Source organism: Macrosteles quadrilineatus, unplaced genomic scaffold (genome assembly GCF_028750875.1).
Source record: "Macrosteles quadrilineatus isolate MER2022 unplaced genomic scaffold, UCM_ALF_1.0 Scaffold_3__2_contigs__length_128488019, whole genome shotgun sequence".
Classification (NCBI taxonomy): domain Eukaryota; kingdom Metazoa; phylum Arthropoda; class Insecta; order Hemiptera; family Cicadellidae; genus Macrosteles; species Macrosteles quadrilineatus.
In genome coordinates this window covers 8,587,067-8,603,658 of record NW_026542596.1, presented here as the reverse complement: position 1 = coordinate 8,603,658, position 16,592 = coordinate 8,587,067, and the positions used below count along the sequence as shown (strand labels likewise).

General features: G+C 33.1%; 1 protein-coding gene across 1 annotated transcript in view; it reads left to right on the top strand.

The window, feature by feature from the left end:
• LOC128988540 (uncharacterized) overlaps nt 1–14,809 on the top strand; it is a 71,865-nt gene extending 57,056 nt beyond the window's left edge. Inside the window, exons 3-10 of the mRNA XM_054409915.1 lie at nt 9,261–9,314; nt 9,756–9,835; nt 10,608–10,729; nt 11,340–11,499; nt 12,240–12,415; nt 13,116–13,184; nt 13,859–13,948; nt 14,681–14,809. Coding sequence (XP_054265890.1) covers nt 9,261–9,314; nt 9,756–9,835; nt 10,608–10,729; nt 11,340–11,499; nt 12,240–12,415; nt 13,116–13,184; nt 13,859–13,948; nt 14,681–14,809 — 880 coding nt within the window. The remainder of the gene's footprint in view (nt 1–9,260; nt 9,315–9,755; nt 9,836–10,607; nt 10,730–11,339; nt 11,500–12,239; nt 12,416–13,115; nt 13,185–13,858; nt 13,949–14,680) is intronic.
• The last annotated feature ends 1,783 nt before the right edge of the window (nt 14,810–16,592 follow it).

Below are 16,592 nucleotides of genomic sequence, written 5' to 3'. Positions count from 1 at the left end.
CTGACATGTAACCTAATAATCTCATGGCCCACAAAAGGGGATTACATGATCAAAACTTTACCTGTTATGATATCATTGACTAACTACTACTAAAGTGGTTTAAGGGAGATTATTCGGTATATAGTGTATTAGACTCTAGCAATATTTACAACAAGCGTCTACAGCCTGACTGATCACTTATTGCAAACGGAAAAAACTGGCCAGTAGCCACTGAAGAAGAAGAAACAATTGTTGTCTGCTTGATTTTATTTTATGACATGACGTATCGTTTTGGCTGTCGGCTGTGTTTTGGTTTAGCTGTTTGTTTGTTTTCATTACATCAAAAGTGTAGTATATATAGTAATAGCACAGTCTAACAATAAATACTTTATTTATATTAGACTGTGGTAATAGTATTTTGATTTTGTCTATTTCATTGCAGTTATTCATTTTGTTTCCATCTCCATGTCTGGACATGTAGATGTTGTGATATTTACGTTTTGTTATCCTAGTAGTCCTTGTGTAGTCTTTTGTAAACTATTAATCTTGTGGGTAGTGTTATACATTTTTACTGCATAGATTAAAATCCATTTCTGTGAATAAATAGCATGTTTACTAAACTTTATAAAAATGTACTTTTATCCTTTTGTAATTTTGCCCCTTTAATGTTTTTTAGTGTATGCCTATGCCTACTCAATTTTTGCATTTTTATTCTTAATGATAATTAAAAATAAGACATTTAGGCCTATGTCTATCATGGTTAACCTCCCGGCCAAGCCTATGAATTCTTGCTCCTTAGCATTCTTTTACACTCCATAGCAAAGATCTAAACATTTAAAATGGCCGTTGAGTCTTTCACCATAGGCAATGCTATTTAACTTACATGAATGCAGGCTACATAAGTTACAATGAAAGTGCAATGGATGAAACTGTTGAGAGATTGTAATAAGATTTTTGGGTGGACTTCCATATCTGTTAGCACAAACAACCGAATAAGGGTACACTTCCATATCTGTTGGCACAAACAACCGAATGAGTAATTTTGATAATTCGATTGTTTAATTCGATATATCGTTTGGTTAGTTAGGTTAGGTTAACCTTACCTAACTAACCAAACGATATATCGAATAATCGATATAGCCTATCTATCGATATTTTCATTCGGTTGTTTGTGCCAACAGATATGGAAGTGTGCCCCCGAATGAAAATATCGATTATCCGATTGTTTCATTCGATATATCGTTTGGTTAACTTAGTTAGTTTAGGTTAACCTTACCTAACTAACCAAACTATATAGGCTATCGAATAATGGATATAGGGTATCAATCGATATTTTCATTCGGTTTTTTGTGCCAACAGATACGCGATTTTTTTATCTATCCGATATATTGATTATAACAAATTGAAGGCTGCACTTAACTTTAGGTCCTACACTCATTTGAATGAAAATATAGATCGATATATTGATTAATTGATTTTTTCGATATATCGTTTGGTTAGTTAGGTAAGGTTAACCTAACCTAACTAACCAAACGATATATCAAATGAAAAAATAGAATAATCGATATTTTCATTTAAATGAGTGTAGGACCTAAAGTAAAGTGCAGCCAAAAAATATTGTAATGAAATAAAACTCTTTTAAACTAACCAAACAAACCAAACTTGCTGTAACATTTCAACTTTCCGTTAGCCCCGTTTGATAGCCTATATGCATTTTCTGTTATCAAACGGAATTTTGAAATGATAACAGCCTACAGCAAGTTTGGTTAGTTATGTTAGGTTAGTTTAGAATAGTTTCATTTCCTACTCTAATATAGGCCTATGGGCTATTATTTTTGCCTAAAAAAGGTTGGTTCTTAATTTGTAATTTAAATGTGTTTGAAGATATTAAAACAGAAGGAATACGGATCGTGAAGTAAAACAAAAATATCGATAAATCGAAAAGAAATCGTCGATAATTAATGTCTCTTTAACAGGAAAGTACCCAAACAAACTTTGTGGTCTAGTGAAAACCCAGTGTTATACAATTTGCCCACTCCTGTTAAAAATCTGACCTTTGCCAAGTTAGAGCAGTATTTGGTGGAAGGAAATTTGTCTTTGGAAAAGTTGTCCCTGTATCCTTGGATTCAAATGTAATGAAGGATGTACGTACTTGTAAACTGTTTGTTATGACCTAATCACTCTAATAGTGGCCATGGCCGACATACACAAAAATTGCAGTTGGAATGAATTTCTATATTTTTATCTTCTTTTTTGTCACTGTTCTCTGTATACCAGAGGCATTTTGTAGGAGAGCTAATCACAAAAACATTCAAGGTAAAGTGGTCCAAACCCATCAAATATTGTGGGTGTGTCAGAAATCGAACCTGTCATCCTTGCTCTGAAGTCGAAGACACTAACCACTAAGTAGGCTAGCAACACCACCTTGTATTTCCTTTCAAAAATAAAAAAGGTTAAATTTAAATACTTGAAATGTAAGTATGGAAGTATAAACAATAAAATAATAATAACAATAATAATTACAAAACCCAATTCTAGTGAAGTGAATACAAGAGGCAACGTTTTCCAATCTACTTCAAAAATTTGTAATTTCATTCAAGGGTACAGTTTCTTTAACTGGGCTACGCAAACATTGATTGAAACTGTCGAATTGAAAATATTGATTAATAATCGATATTTTAAAATATATCTATTATAAAATTAAACTATCATAACCTAACCTAACCAACCAAACTTGCTGATGGTGAACAAATCGCATGAAGGTTTACTAATCGAGTCGATAGTTTCAATCAATATTAGCGTAGCCCAGTTAAGAAACTGTACCCCAATTCGATTCAACACATTAGGACTAGTGTTATAGATTTGCCATTGGTTTCATCTAATCAGAATTAAATTTGGTTTGTTAACATAAAATTATACTATCCAGGTAGGTTTAATCTAGCTTAATCCTCTAACCCTCATATCCAAGAAATCATGAACGTGTCTAGTTTGTTTAGAACCTAACTTACTAATTTGGAAATCAAAGTAACAAATGGAGTAGCAATAATTAAAAAAAAAACAATAAGATAAACGATAACGTCAACATTAAAAATAGCTTATATACCTAAAATAATAATAACTTAAATACCTTAGTAGGATTCAAGGTGAAATAATATAAAACAAAATATTAGTTGGTTTTGAGGGTTGAGGTTATGTTTTATTTATATCTGGGAGTCTGTTTGACTTTGTTTATGCTATGCTGCTAAGTAACAGACGACAGACCGCAGTCATCAACAAGATGGTTCTTCTTCTTCATGGGCCAGTTTTTTTCGTTTGCAATAAGTGATCAGTCAGGCTGTAGACGCTTGTATATTTACATGCTTAACATTCCTACAACTAATGTTGAATACATCAAATATGTTAACTGCATATAAAATTACTTAGTTGTTTGAAAACACTCCTGGACTTTTATTATTATTTAGTACAAAACATTTTAGAGCTCTGTAAAAGACCAAAGCAATTGCCACCACATTTGTAGACAGTTGAGTTTTGTAGACATTTTGTAATAAATAAATCTAATTGAATGGTTCTTAAAAAAGAGAAGTTTAACTACTATCAACATATAACTATCAACACTTATTATCACAAATAATGAAACTATAAGGCTCTTAATGTCAAATTATGTTATCAATTACTAACCCTTTTTGCACAACAAGTAAAAACGTTTAAAAAATACTATTCTAGTTCATGAAGAAATATCACAAATACTTTAGACTTAAGGTTGGACAGCACAAATCCCTCCATATATTTAGGTAAGCTTCAAGATCAATATTGAGCTATCTTGGACCGAAACGGACATTTCTAACGTTCAACCTTTACAAAAAGACTGAATAAAATTCGCTATATGACTTTTGAAATCATGTGAGATTTTTACTTATTTATTCAGTGTATCGTAGTAAGAAATATAATGACCATTTTTTGTATATAGCTTTTCACTTTGGTTTCGGTTAGGAAGTTTAATAAATATAAAAATCAATTTGTCAAAAGGTCTGGGAAAACATGTTTCAACTTTAAACCACAAAATATTATTATGAGCGATTACGCAAGAAAGGAAGCAATTATTTAAAAATGCCTATACATTTTTATAAAATAATTCGCCAACCTATTAAATTGTTGATTGTTGGCCTTTACATATTTGTATTCCAAATTGGATTGGCATGTAAAATCCATCGATATCACTTAGCCGGGTTTTCATAGATTAAACAAAACTGCATATAAAACCAAAAAGTATAAGTCTTCCAGGCGGGGGAAAACTTTTTTACTTACGACCGTTTTTTAAAGTAGTCATTTCAGTACAGTTCTTAGAATTGAAAAGTTTCACTTAACATCTCTTTACTTTAATAACAGCATAGTTTCATAACAGCATAGTTTTTCTCATAACAACACGGGTAACGGACCCGTTCAAGGATTGAGAGAAAAGAAGTACAATTGTAATACTTCGAACGTTAACTAATCAGCTGATCAGCTGATCAGTTGACAATTTTAATTGTTGATCCGGCTTGTTCCTGTTGATACTCGCGTATTCTTAACCTAAGTTGGTGGAAGTTAAATGAAGGTTGATTTTAAAATATCAGTCAGTGAAAGTGATGTTGACGAGATGGAAATAAGAGCACAAACTGTTTGTGTTAATCTTTTGCCACCAAAATCAAAACAAAGGTATGCAAATACATACCAGCAATTCATTAAATGGACAAAACAAAATAAGGTTAAATTGATAACCAACTCATTGTGGACCACATATTCAATGCTGAGATCTAACTGTAAATTAACTGTTTCACTATATTATTCAGTTGTCCAAAAATATATGCAATATTTCCCTAATTGTACCTGATACAGTATTTATGGTAAGAATGCTGCTAGCAGAACCTATTGACTGAAAAAGTAACGTATTATCTAACAAAGTTTTACAAACACGTAATTACATGAAATCAGCTGATTATACAATAAGTCGTTGCATCACTTTCAGTGGCAATGACAATACACGAAAACATAACCTCTCTAGGAAGTTATGAGTAGTGATTGTTAGTAATAATAAACCAGATTTTTAGTAATTAAAAAACGGTCGTAGGTAAAGTGGTGTACGCAACTCGCGTTAAGTCTTTACGCAATCGTTGCGTAAACTACTATTTGTTAATAACTTTATACTGCGAGAATAATTAGTATTTCTGTTAACTGTTTGAATAATTAAGTCAACGATAATCTAAGACCATAACAATAAATAATTATTAATTGCGTGACTTAACATTTTAAAGACATTCGAAGTAACAAATTGTATTTATGTCCCTTTGTAAAACATTATTTTTAATAATTTCTATTCCATTTGTAAATTTACTTTTATTTGGTTCCTTACTGCAATGTTAACAATGCACCTACTCTACTTAAACTTTTTTTCTATAATTGAATGGTTTATAAAAATGAGTTATAAGTTTCCCTACTACTATAAAGACTTGTTATCTCAAATAATTACTCATTATCTCAGTATAGTTTGGTTCTTTAATAATCACATAGCCTGGTTTTCAGAGATTAAACAAAGCTTTATTTAAATCCAAAAATTAGAAGTCTTCAATATACCTATATAATATAATGAGTAGACATGCACTTTATTATCTCAAATTTTAAACTACAAATTTAAAAAAAGAAACGATCATGTTATATCAAAGTTTTCCTTAACGAAGAACCATGATAAACCATGAACCATGAAGAACCATTAAACCATGATAAACAAACGGGAATAAGTAGCTGTCAAAATCATAGATTAATACGACGTCAAATTGAGAAATAACTCTTCATATTGGACAGCGTTATACATCACCATCACAAGAAAGTGTTACATTATACAATTATTAGTATTCTAATCATAATGTTTCCGAAATCTTTTTGATTTAATCTACAGTACATCGCTTATAATAATAATGTAATTTTTAATTTTTATTTTGTACTCTTCTTCTTGAGATAATCCAATGACCAAATAATTAAGTTGATTGCTTCAAGTAATCTACCACGAAAAGGAACTTAGACACTTTTGGGAAATGATCATATACTGTAGTTAAACGAAAGCCATTACTGTATTTAATTTATTTTTTTTCGAAATATTAGTTTTAGAATTAACATTCTACCTTGCACTATTTTCATAACGTTGGAACAGTGTATTTTTATTTTATTTTTTGTTTTAAAGGTTCAATAAGCCCTAACAGTTCGCTTATTTTAAGCCCTGCATAAAAATGGTAATACATTAACTAAATTATGTGTTTAACATATGTTTGGGTGGACTAAACATACACCTAGAGCCATATCTAACATAAATTAGTAAGTTTATACACTGAATTGATAAATAAATGCCTAGCTCTGTTTTAGTAAAGATTTCATAAATTTTTATTAAGATCACAAATTTAAACAAATAAATTTGGACTTACACTAAAATACCATCAAAAATATTAAGAAAGAAACAATAAATAATTTCCGTTAGAAACCCCGTTCTATACTGGTCTTCATTACAAAATGTATAGAGACCAAATCAGTCCAACTTCTATGAGGAACTAATCCTCTCGGACCAAACTGAATTATCAGGCGACCTTCCGAATGAGATTTAGTATTTCGAAAGCTTATTTACTAAGTATTATAATTTTATTTAGGGTACAATAACTGCCTCTACTTTTATTGTAAAATGATATTAATTGTAAGATAAAAGATTTGCTGAATAAATTAAGTGTATCATAATGTATTAACAAGAGCAGTTTTATTTCCCCGAATACATTAGATAAAATATGGAGAAACTTATTAGGTTAGGTGTGAGTTTCAACGCAACTTAACAGCTAAAAACATTATAGTTAACTGAATGATAATCTGACCACAGCAGCTTATTAAATTTACTTGTAATTGGCACAAGAAAATTATAATATAGTAGGTAATCTACCTCAAAGTTGGCAACAGAACTAGTTTTTGAATTTCTTTAATTATTTTACCTTCTTTTAAAAATGTTCTGCATGCAATACTTAGTCTTTTAAATGTATATACTATATACTGAGACGCGTCAATGGTCTTGTGGCTAGAGAGATCTTGTCTATCGTGCCAGGTCCAAATCCCGGCAATCACGAATACCTTTAAGCTATGTTACATGTTTATATAAAGGATTGGTCGAGTGATCTTCAAATTAAAAATACAAATTTCTAAGATGGTAAGAGCTTTCTGAAGATTAGAAAATTCCCTTTACAAAACCAGAACAAAAATTATTAAAATATAAATTGTCAAGTTATTTTTCCACCTTTTTTCTTACCAACCCTTCTACTAGAATCAAATCAAATAGCCGCCCCAACAAAGTGTTAAAACATCCATCATTTCAATTCACTCTGACTTAATATGGATAACGATGTCACTCTAATACATTGTCCACGTAAAACAATCCAAACAAACATTACTATCGATCGAATTACATCACAGTTGTAACGATGACATATAGAACCATATAGCAGAGTTCCATTTGAATTCTACGCTGTATTTGCTAAGCTGGTCGGAAGTGTGACTCTTTTCGTCAGGATAGAAGTTCGTTGATTTTGAGAGCTCGTCTTGGTATCACAATGTACATATTTTCCCCGGTAGTGTTACGTGGCCTGCAGATCCTAGGATTGATGCCAGTGACTGTGAACCATCTACCCCTTAGAGGGGATGTTGCATCTTATTCATGTTTAAAGGTTTTCTACTCCGTTTTAGTATTTCTTTTCGAATGCGTAATGTTTACTAATTGGATTTGGCAGGTAATGTATCAATACTGTTATTAGTGTTATTATAACTTTAAACTTCATCTTATTTATTTGGGCCGTCGTGTTGTTTAAATTGATCTGTACCATTTAGTTGCTACGTTGTACTTAGGTTTGCTGCTACGGTGAAGAGAAAAATACTTTTTTATTAAATGTTAATAATATACGATAAAATGTGTAAATTTGTCAAATATTTTGAGAAAAAAATTACAACAGTTTTCTTTGTATAAAAAATAACATAATGTCAAATGTACAGCATCTCAAATTAACCAAAAATCGTAAACAAAGAATAGGTAGACTTTACATCAAGTCGCCAACTGTACACAAGTTCTCGTCCCTAGTAGATTATACTACTGAGGACTTCAGCAGGTTAGGTTAGAATGACTCACAGTCGAACTTTGTAAAGGGTGGTTCATAAATAACGGTTCATTTTTAAACAAATGTCAATCAGCTGATGTTAGGCGTAGAATTTTCATTGTTGTATTAAACAACAAAAATGTCTTGTCATTTGAGTAAACTAGGATCGTTATACAGTACAACACCGTACCTTTTGCGTTGAAACCTATTTTAATTATAAGTGACATTATAAGGTGCCCCAGAAGGTTTTCATCTTCAATCAGCTGAATTATTCCTTGGCAAAACATCAGGCGTAATCTATTGTAACCTTGATTAAAGGTCATGTGCAACAAGCAGTTGTTTGGTATGTAAGTTCAAATCGAGATGTAAGGTACGATACAAGTTTGCATCAACCAGTTGGTCCTAGCAACCTCAAGTGACAGAATGCTTTCTTGCCGATCTTTTTGGTCTTTGGAGAACAGGTTCCCGAACTCTTGATGTACCCGGATTTTTATTCTTGAAAACAGATCCCTTAGGTCTTAAAATAAACACCCACCTATGGATATTATTCCTAGAGGTAACCACACTATGATGACGAAAGTTGAAATCATTTTGAAACAACCGCTGAGTTACAATCATAGACTCGTTATTTTTTAAATAGGCTTCAAATGCAAACGACATTTGTTGTTGTTTAATACAACAATGAAAATTCTGCTTACAATAACAGCTGATTGACATATGTTTAAAGATGATCTGTTATTTATGCACCACCCTTTGTTGTCAACAGATGGTAATAAAAAAAACTTGCTCATAGAGCTCTTGTTCCACGGGATAATTATTTAACTTTTCTGTTATCAACAGCTGGCATTATTTTAATGAATGCCTTATTAACGTCCGCTTCATTGTTAACACTGAAACTTTAGACGCCCATAAAGCAGATTTTTTAAGGATTTGAAGATCAGTTATGACACATAAAGCTTCAATGGGTAATTTCCAGCAAAGAGAAGTGCTTTTTTGGCTCAATAATATCCTTAAACCCAGTACACAGAATCATTATACTACCTGTTTTTATACATGGTTTCGATTTTTACAGTCTAAGGATCTGCCGGATATATCAGCACAAACAACTTTCAGGATAACCTCATTTTGCAGCCTCTTTTCCACGTTTGTAGGATCCATGGTGCCTGTTGTAGTTGCTGCTACCAGGTAAAAATAAATACTTGTCTAATAGGAAATAATGAATGTTATTTATGTGGTTCGTGTACAAGATAAGGACTAGAATGTATAAGTTAATGTTAGATCTCCCATGTTACGATACTAAATTTATAAAATTATAAAATGTAATCGTAATATTCTTATTTTTTAAACTGCTTCAAAGAATATTTTTTTGTACTTAGTTTGGACCTAATAAACTATTACAGTGATCAAAAGTAAAATGAAAAAGCAAGTATTTTTACAGTGTAAGTTACACAGAAAATCCATTTAGTGCCAACAGTAAAGGTATCGGTCCCGAACCAGCAAAGTCTGACTTATCAGCCTAGTAGGCCTACATTACGACTAAACTACCATGCTACGTAACAAATTATGTCGAGTTACATGTTATCAACATTTTAGCATTCTTCTAACTCTCATCTTTGAATTTTCCAGCTCCAAACAGAAGATTCAGCTTGTGGATAAGATGCGAGAAGTAGACTTCCTTCTCCATAATAAGCTAGGTCCTCCAAGAAGTAGGATGGTCTCCATTTTACTTCTTGACTGTGTTTTCGCAATGTGCATCCTGGAATTCATTCACGCATTGTATATCAACAATAGAGGAGACGTATTTATGGCCTTTATTACCCTGGGGACTTTCGAGTTTTTTCGGGTTGGTTCCGCATTTTAAACAACTATTTGTGTAACTGGTGAGACAAGTGGCATTTATCTGCCCTCTGGCACATGCATTCAGCACATATTTAAGCAAGCCACACATTACTTACGTAAGACGATCTGAATATAGTTTGGTCTTGTTCTGTTAGATACCAATGACCCCATTGGGTGGTCCGCTTTAGAATAGACAACCCCTGCTGAAGGGGGTAAGGGGTGAGTACGTGTTTGAAAGTGTATAGGCAGAGAGAGATCTTGATTCTACCGTAAACATTTTTGTTCGGCCCTTCACATGAAAGGAAAAAAACTACATGCGTTTTACCACCACCAAAATTCTTGTAAGTACAGTTTGCTTCAACATCGTTTAAAACCAAGCTTGTGGTGTTTTAGACGCCCTCATACACACGTCTTGTATTGTATGAACGTGGCGCAGTGGGTGGAAGGCCTTGCACCTATGAATTTTTAATTAATTGTTACCTAAGAACATAATATGGATTTTTTATTTCTTACTTACTTAAATTACCTTCACGGTCATTGAAACCTCAAAAGGTTTTTGGCCTTGCCAACGATTCCTCTCCACTCTTCTCTATTCTAGGCTGCCTCAGGTGTAGTGCCCAACGAAGCCATATCTTTTAGAGCCTGACTCTTTCACCACAGTCCTGCCGAGTGGTCTTCTGCCTTCTCGTTTGTTCTGGTCCACAGCTTTTATTAATGAGTTCTATCTCCTCCACACGTGTCCAGCCCATCCCAATCTCCTGGTGCTTTATTTCTTTCTTACCCATAAAAATAAATGTAAGGATATTTGTTCGTATTTATTTTGTCGGATTCCAGTAATAAAAGATGTAACCTAATAAAACATTTTTCTTAATTCTTCATATGTTGCTAGGACTTACAAAGTTTTCCTTGCATTAACTGAACTGAAATAAAAACTAATTAAATCCCTCAATGACATCCATACTCTGGAGATAAATAAGTTATTTGAACAGTCAAACCTAAGACATTACCGTGATATTCAAAACAACTGCCGATGTCGAACAGTGCAATAACCAATCTGATTACAGCTAGTGATAAAAACTTGTTTCTACCTCATCACTAAGCAGTAGCTGCTTATTTGTTGTTTTTTTTACGTAGAAAACCTTGAAATTGTAGAAAAGTAAAAATGAGGGTAGCAAAAGGAAAAAGAACAGAAACTTATGTCTATTTTAAACAGTGCAGAAATAGCCGCTATCTAATGTAACTGTTGGGAAGTAAATTTAATGTGAGCTTTTTATTTTCAAAGGTCATTTAGTTAAATTGCTTTTAAGTTTCTTGCTACGTATTCGAATTCAAATTCCGTATGGTGATTCTGTATTAGAGTTTTGTTTTTAGGTGGTAATCATTTTCGGCATGTTGGAGGTAATGGAGATCGTGTTGTCAGTAAGAGAACGATTCCGATTGGTCAATGAACGAGTCCTGGACCTGGTCATGAGGAGTCGTTCCAAACAGCTCATGTGGACAATGGCTTTACCTTGTGTCGAAACGTTTACAAGTAAGTAGGGGTGTTATTGTGATTAGATTGTTTTATGTTTTGTTTTAATGTACTAATAGTGTTTCAAACATTTTTAGGTTTATTGTGTACAACTTGATCATAGAGCAATACAACTTGATATTTACATTGTTTTAATTAAATAAAATCATCTCCTTTACGATTATTAAAATAAAACTTCTTTCTTAAAATACCACATGACTTAGATTTATTATATCTTCCATTTTCAAATAAAAAAAAAACTTGAGAACTATAAGGAACCCCTGAAAACAAACAATTTGATTCAATATTATTTAATAGTTTATTTTTAAATGTTGTTTAGTTATAGAGTGATTTAAAGTCAAGACAAATTTATTACTACGGTGGCTTATATACGCTGATACAGCTTCTAGAACTTTGTAACAAAAGCTGAGATCTTATTGCCTGTAGCCTTGACTCGCCATAACATGTTTCGCTGGACTTGATATTGCCTGTTAATTATGAAATATTGTAAAATGTCATACAATCTTTATTTTATGTGATTGGACTGAGTTTGGGACCGATTTGCATTTAGGATGTCATATATTTACGCATTTGGTGGATGACATCGCTTCAAAAGACCCTACTCCGAGAGAGGAAGTTAACAAAAGTGTTTTGGTATAATTTATTGGAGTAAAGCCTTTCAGAGAAATATCTGGAAATAATTTAAAAAGAACCTGTATAAAGCTCCCATTGCCAAAAGGTAATCTACGCAATTGTTACAGTGCCTCAAGAAACAAAGATGACCTTACCAGGACTGAGTGAAATTCACTGGAGTCTTTGCTGTATTGTTTACGACATCAACTCTATCTACGGCTGTCAATGTGTTACTGCAATGATATATCTATTCACATACCTAGTTTACACTCCGTACCTACTATTTGTCCTGTACGACAACATGGTAGGGAACTGGGTATTCATAGGGTTTTCAGCAATATGGACACTGATATCGGCGTTACTTCTGTTTGTTATGGTGACACCTTGTTCAATGGCTGTAAAAGAGGTAAACAAGATATGCATCGGAAATTGGTTTTAGTGTTTTCTGTTATTTCGTTCTTGATAAAGAATTAAGTGGTTTCAATGCATTTCAGATTTATTAGTGTCAAAAAATAAATAGCTTGTAATTTTCATATTAATTGAGTTATTGTGGTAAAACCACTTTATAACTTAGTATTGACAGATAGACAAGTACTTTAATCCAGTAAAATTATACTTTAGCTGGATGTTTATACCCATTGTTACACCTGAATATGATGCATACGAAAAACATACTAACAATTTTTAGGAAATTATATGCTTTCATTCAGACATATCACTGTTCTTTGGATAGTAAGTATAAAAAAGAAATTAAAGGATGTGGCATGTAAAAATGCGTGTAAGATATTAGTGTTTGATATTTAGTGAAAAGGTTACGTTTTTACGTTCCTTTCGCGTATTTGACAAGATTTGTATTATTCTAGCACTAATGTTCACTTAAGAAGTATGCCTAAGTTAAGCTTCTAACAACTATAATTTTGGTTTGTTTTGATTAAATCTTACAATATTGATTGAGTGATGAAACTACTTATATGACATTACTTATTACACATGTCCCATTACAGGCTAAAAGTACTGTGGCTATTGTTGCAAAGCTGATGGGAAACATAATGGCAAAACCACTATTTGAAGAGGTAATGCATTTTGTTAATCTGTTTCTTAAAAATGTTTTTTTGTTCAAAAGAACACAATCGTAATACTTACCAAAACAAAGTAGGCTGCAACAAATAAACTTTTACTAATTTGTTTTTAAACGTAACTTTTAAAACTAACTCTTTAATACTAAAGTCATTGTAACGGTGAAACGTCCTCAAAACTAGTATTGTTGTTGGGTATGGATAGAAGTAGGCATCCCATTATATTATTAAAGCTGAGCTCAGTTTTATAATGTCAATGAACTTAGCTATTGAGCCTCCGACAGGGTGCGTAGTTGTCAATGACTGATTCGGTCGAATATACGCTACTCTACTTTTTAACCTAGCCTAACTAAAAGGACTACTACCTCTCTGTGAAGTACAGAATGATTAATGTCGCATCAACTTTTGAAGCCTAACTAAAATATTCAACCATATCTCATATTTTTATGCACAATAAGCTTCAGTTGACGTGTTAGGATCCTGAGTCCACCCCTCCTACAATACGAATAAAAGAAAATGCTGTAATTGTAGCGTGGTCTATAAGAAGCTCTTTCATTCTCATTGAGAAAATATATTGTCTTTATGAATGTTATGTATGTATGTATACAATGGTAATGGTATAACATAAGACTTCAATACTGTATTATCGTAAAAATATATTTCGTTTCTAGTTGGAGACGTTTGCAGATCAGCTGTTTCATAGAGATGTTGAGTTCACCGCTTGTGGATTGTTCACACTCCAGACATCTCTCGTGATATCAGTAAGTAAAATGTTTACAGTCAGAACAAATACACCAAGAGCCAGTCAACAAAAAGTAATAAAAAATATCTACAGCCAAGTGATCTAAGTCAATCCATCAAAAATTAAATAATTCGACGAAACGAGTTTGTCAAAAGGTTTCGTAAAAAGATTTCCTATTGTTACGAATTTTATTTTTCCTACAGTCACCCGACAAAGTTGCCTTCCTTGTACTGTTTATAGTACAGAAAGCTGCTAATTGCTGCATATTTATACTTTGCCGTACGGTTTATACTTTGTCGTACGGTTTATACTTTGCCGCACATCAGGATTCCAACGAAACAACACAAAACAGCGTGGTTCTATTATGCACGTAATCCGTGTACGCTTGGAAATAGGTTGGCAACACTTAAAGATAATAAATAATACTATGAGCAGCTGATTGACTATTATAACTACGATTTAACCTGTCATTTCGTGTTTATAGTTTCGGTATTTCTGAACTTTCTCGACTTTTCTTTTAAACGTTTTTAAAACATCCCTACGATCTTAATAAACAAGAAAATACCTTTAAAGCATTTTTTTAGGCGCAGAAACCACTTCAAATTACAAAAACATACGGAACTATATTCTCAAAACGCGGAGCACATTTCTTGCCGAGGTGTGCAGCAAAGTGCCACTTTGCCCACTAGTTACACAAATAACTATTATGCTGAAAAGATTCCTCCTTCATTCATCCTCTGGTGATTTCCAGGTGGCCAGTGCAGTGACCACCTACATGGCCATCATTATCCAGTTCCAAGCCTCATCAGAAGACGTCACTACCAAAGCACAAACCTCTCCTGTTACTCAGGCATCGTCCAATAGCAGTCCACAGCAGTAGCGGCCTGATTGACTATCTGCTTGAAATTATGTCGTAACATAATTAGATTATGGTAAATAAAATAATAACGAGGGGACCGTGTTTAATTACGCAGTTTTCTAGGATTCGTTTCTGAGGCGAAACGAGAAATGGAATGCCCATTTTTCTCACCAAAGAATATATATATTTGAGGCAGTTTTTAAAGGAATAAAAAAATAATTTACAATGAATTAAATCTTTGGCTTTTATATCTACAACATGAAGAGTCATTTACCTACCTCAACCAGGTTACAGTTATAAAAAGTAGTTTATTTAAAATCCATTTTCATAAAGTGCTATGTCTCTTGTTTGCATTCTGGCTATCGTTAAACATTCAACTTAAAGATCAGCTGTTCACATGTGAACGATTTTATAATGGTTCTTTATGTATAGAAATTTTCTTTATAGAGAGTTTCTAGCTTCACTGAACCTTTTAAAGCAAACTTTAGGTGTAATCAAACGCTAGGGGGGCGAACCCCTAAAGGGAATACCTTTTCAATTACCATTCGTAAATCCGCTAGATAAAAAGCTTTACCTCAATCGTCAAAATCAGTTGAGTAGGACTGCTGAAAGAGGTATCTAACTAGGAAAACTCTTATTTATTAGTGTACTAGCTGTACCCGCGGGCTTAGCCCCGTTTAACTTCATAAGTGAGCTCGTTCGCATCGCTCAATCACGTCCTGGTTGAAGTTCGTTCTCTACGCTCACTCACCTTTAGGTTGGAGCTCGTTCGCTGAGCTCACTTGCCTTCAGGTTAGCTCGTTCGCTACGCTAAGTCGCCTCCAGGTTGAAGTTCGTTGAGTACTGATAAGGTTAACATGGGAAACTCCAGAGCCACTGGGGCGGAGCCCGAGAGTCCGATCAGAATAAATACACCCGCCGCAGCAAACCTGCTGACTAAGCGAATTTCCATTTGTCTGAATTGATTTTCAGTTAAATATATTTTAATAACATTAGGTTTAACGAGTGAACCTAGGTGGTTTGCTGCTACAAGGAAACTAATAAAGTGTGTTTTTGAGTAAAATATTGATAGCTTAGTACAAAATAAATAAATTTGCCAAGTTTGATCAAAATATATCCATAAACAAGCAAACTACAACATTTGACAATATTCTCCATAAGAATAACATGGAAATTTTAAATTTACAATTTTTTTAATTTTCTCCGTTACTAATAATCGAACAAAAATACTTTTATATACTAAATTATTTGTTTTTTAAGCTCTTTAAAAAGGTCTAAAGAGAAATCGGGAAATTTTGTGTTTTGAGGGTTAAAAGTGAGAAAAACCAATTTTTACCCCATAAAACCCCCCGTAAAGCCCCGTTCCCATGGTCCGATCGTGCTGGTTCGCGAACTCATTCAAGTTTATCCCGCTTTACACCTTTAAACCAAATTTCATCAAAATCGGACAAATATTACTCAAGTTATCGCGTTCACGGACGTATATATCCATATATACATATATAAAAATTTGAACGAATGGTGTTTTTGGCCTCTGGGGACATCAAAATGAAAAAGTAAATCGGTCCCGGGTCTAGGTCTTACCGTGCCACCTACGGTAATAGCTACTTCCCTATAGGGAAATTCGCTAAAAGAACTTAGTTTTCCTATTTAATGCCTAAAGAATCAGTGTACCAAATTTCTGACTCCTAGGTAAATGGGAAGTAAGAGAATCAGTGATGAGTGAGTGAGTGATTTAGTGAGTCAGTCAGTGACAACTTTGCCTTTTATATATAGAGATTGTTTATTTACAAGTTGAAATAAC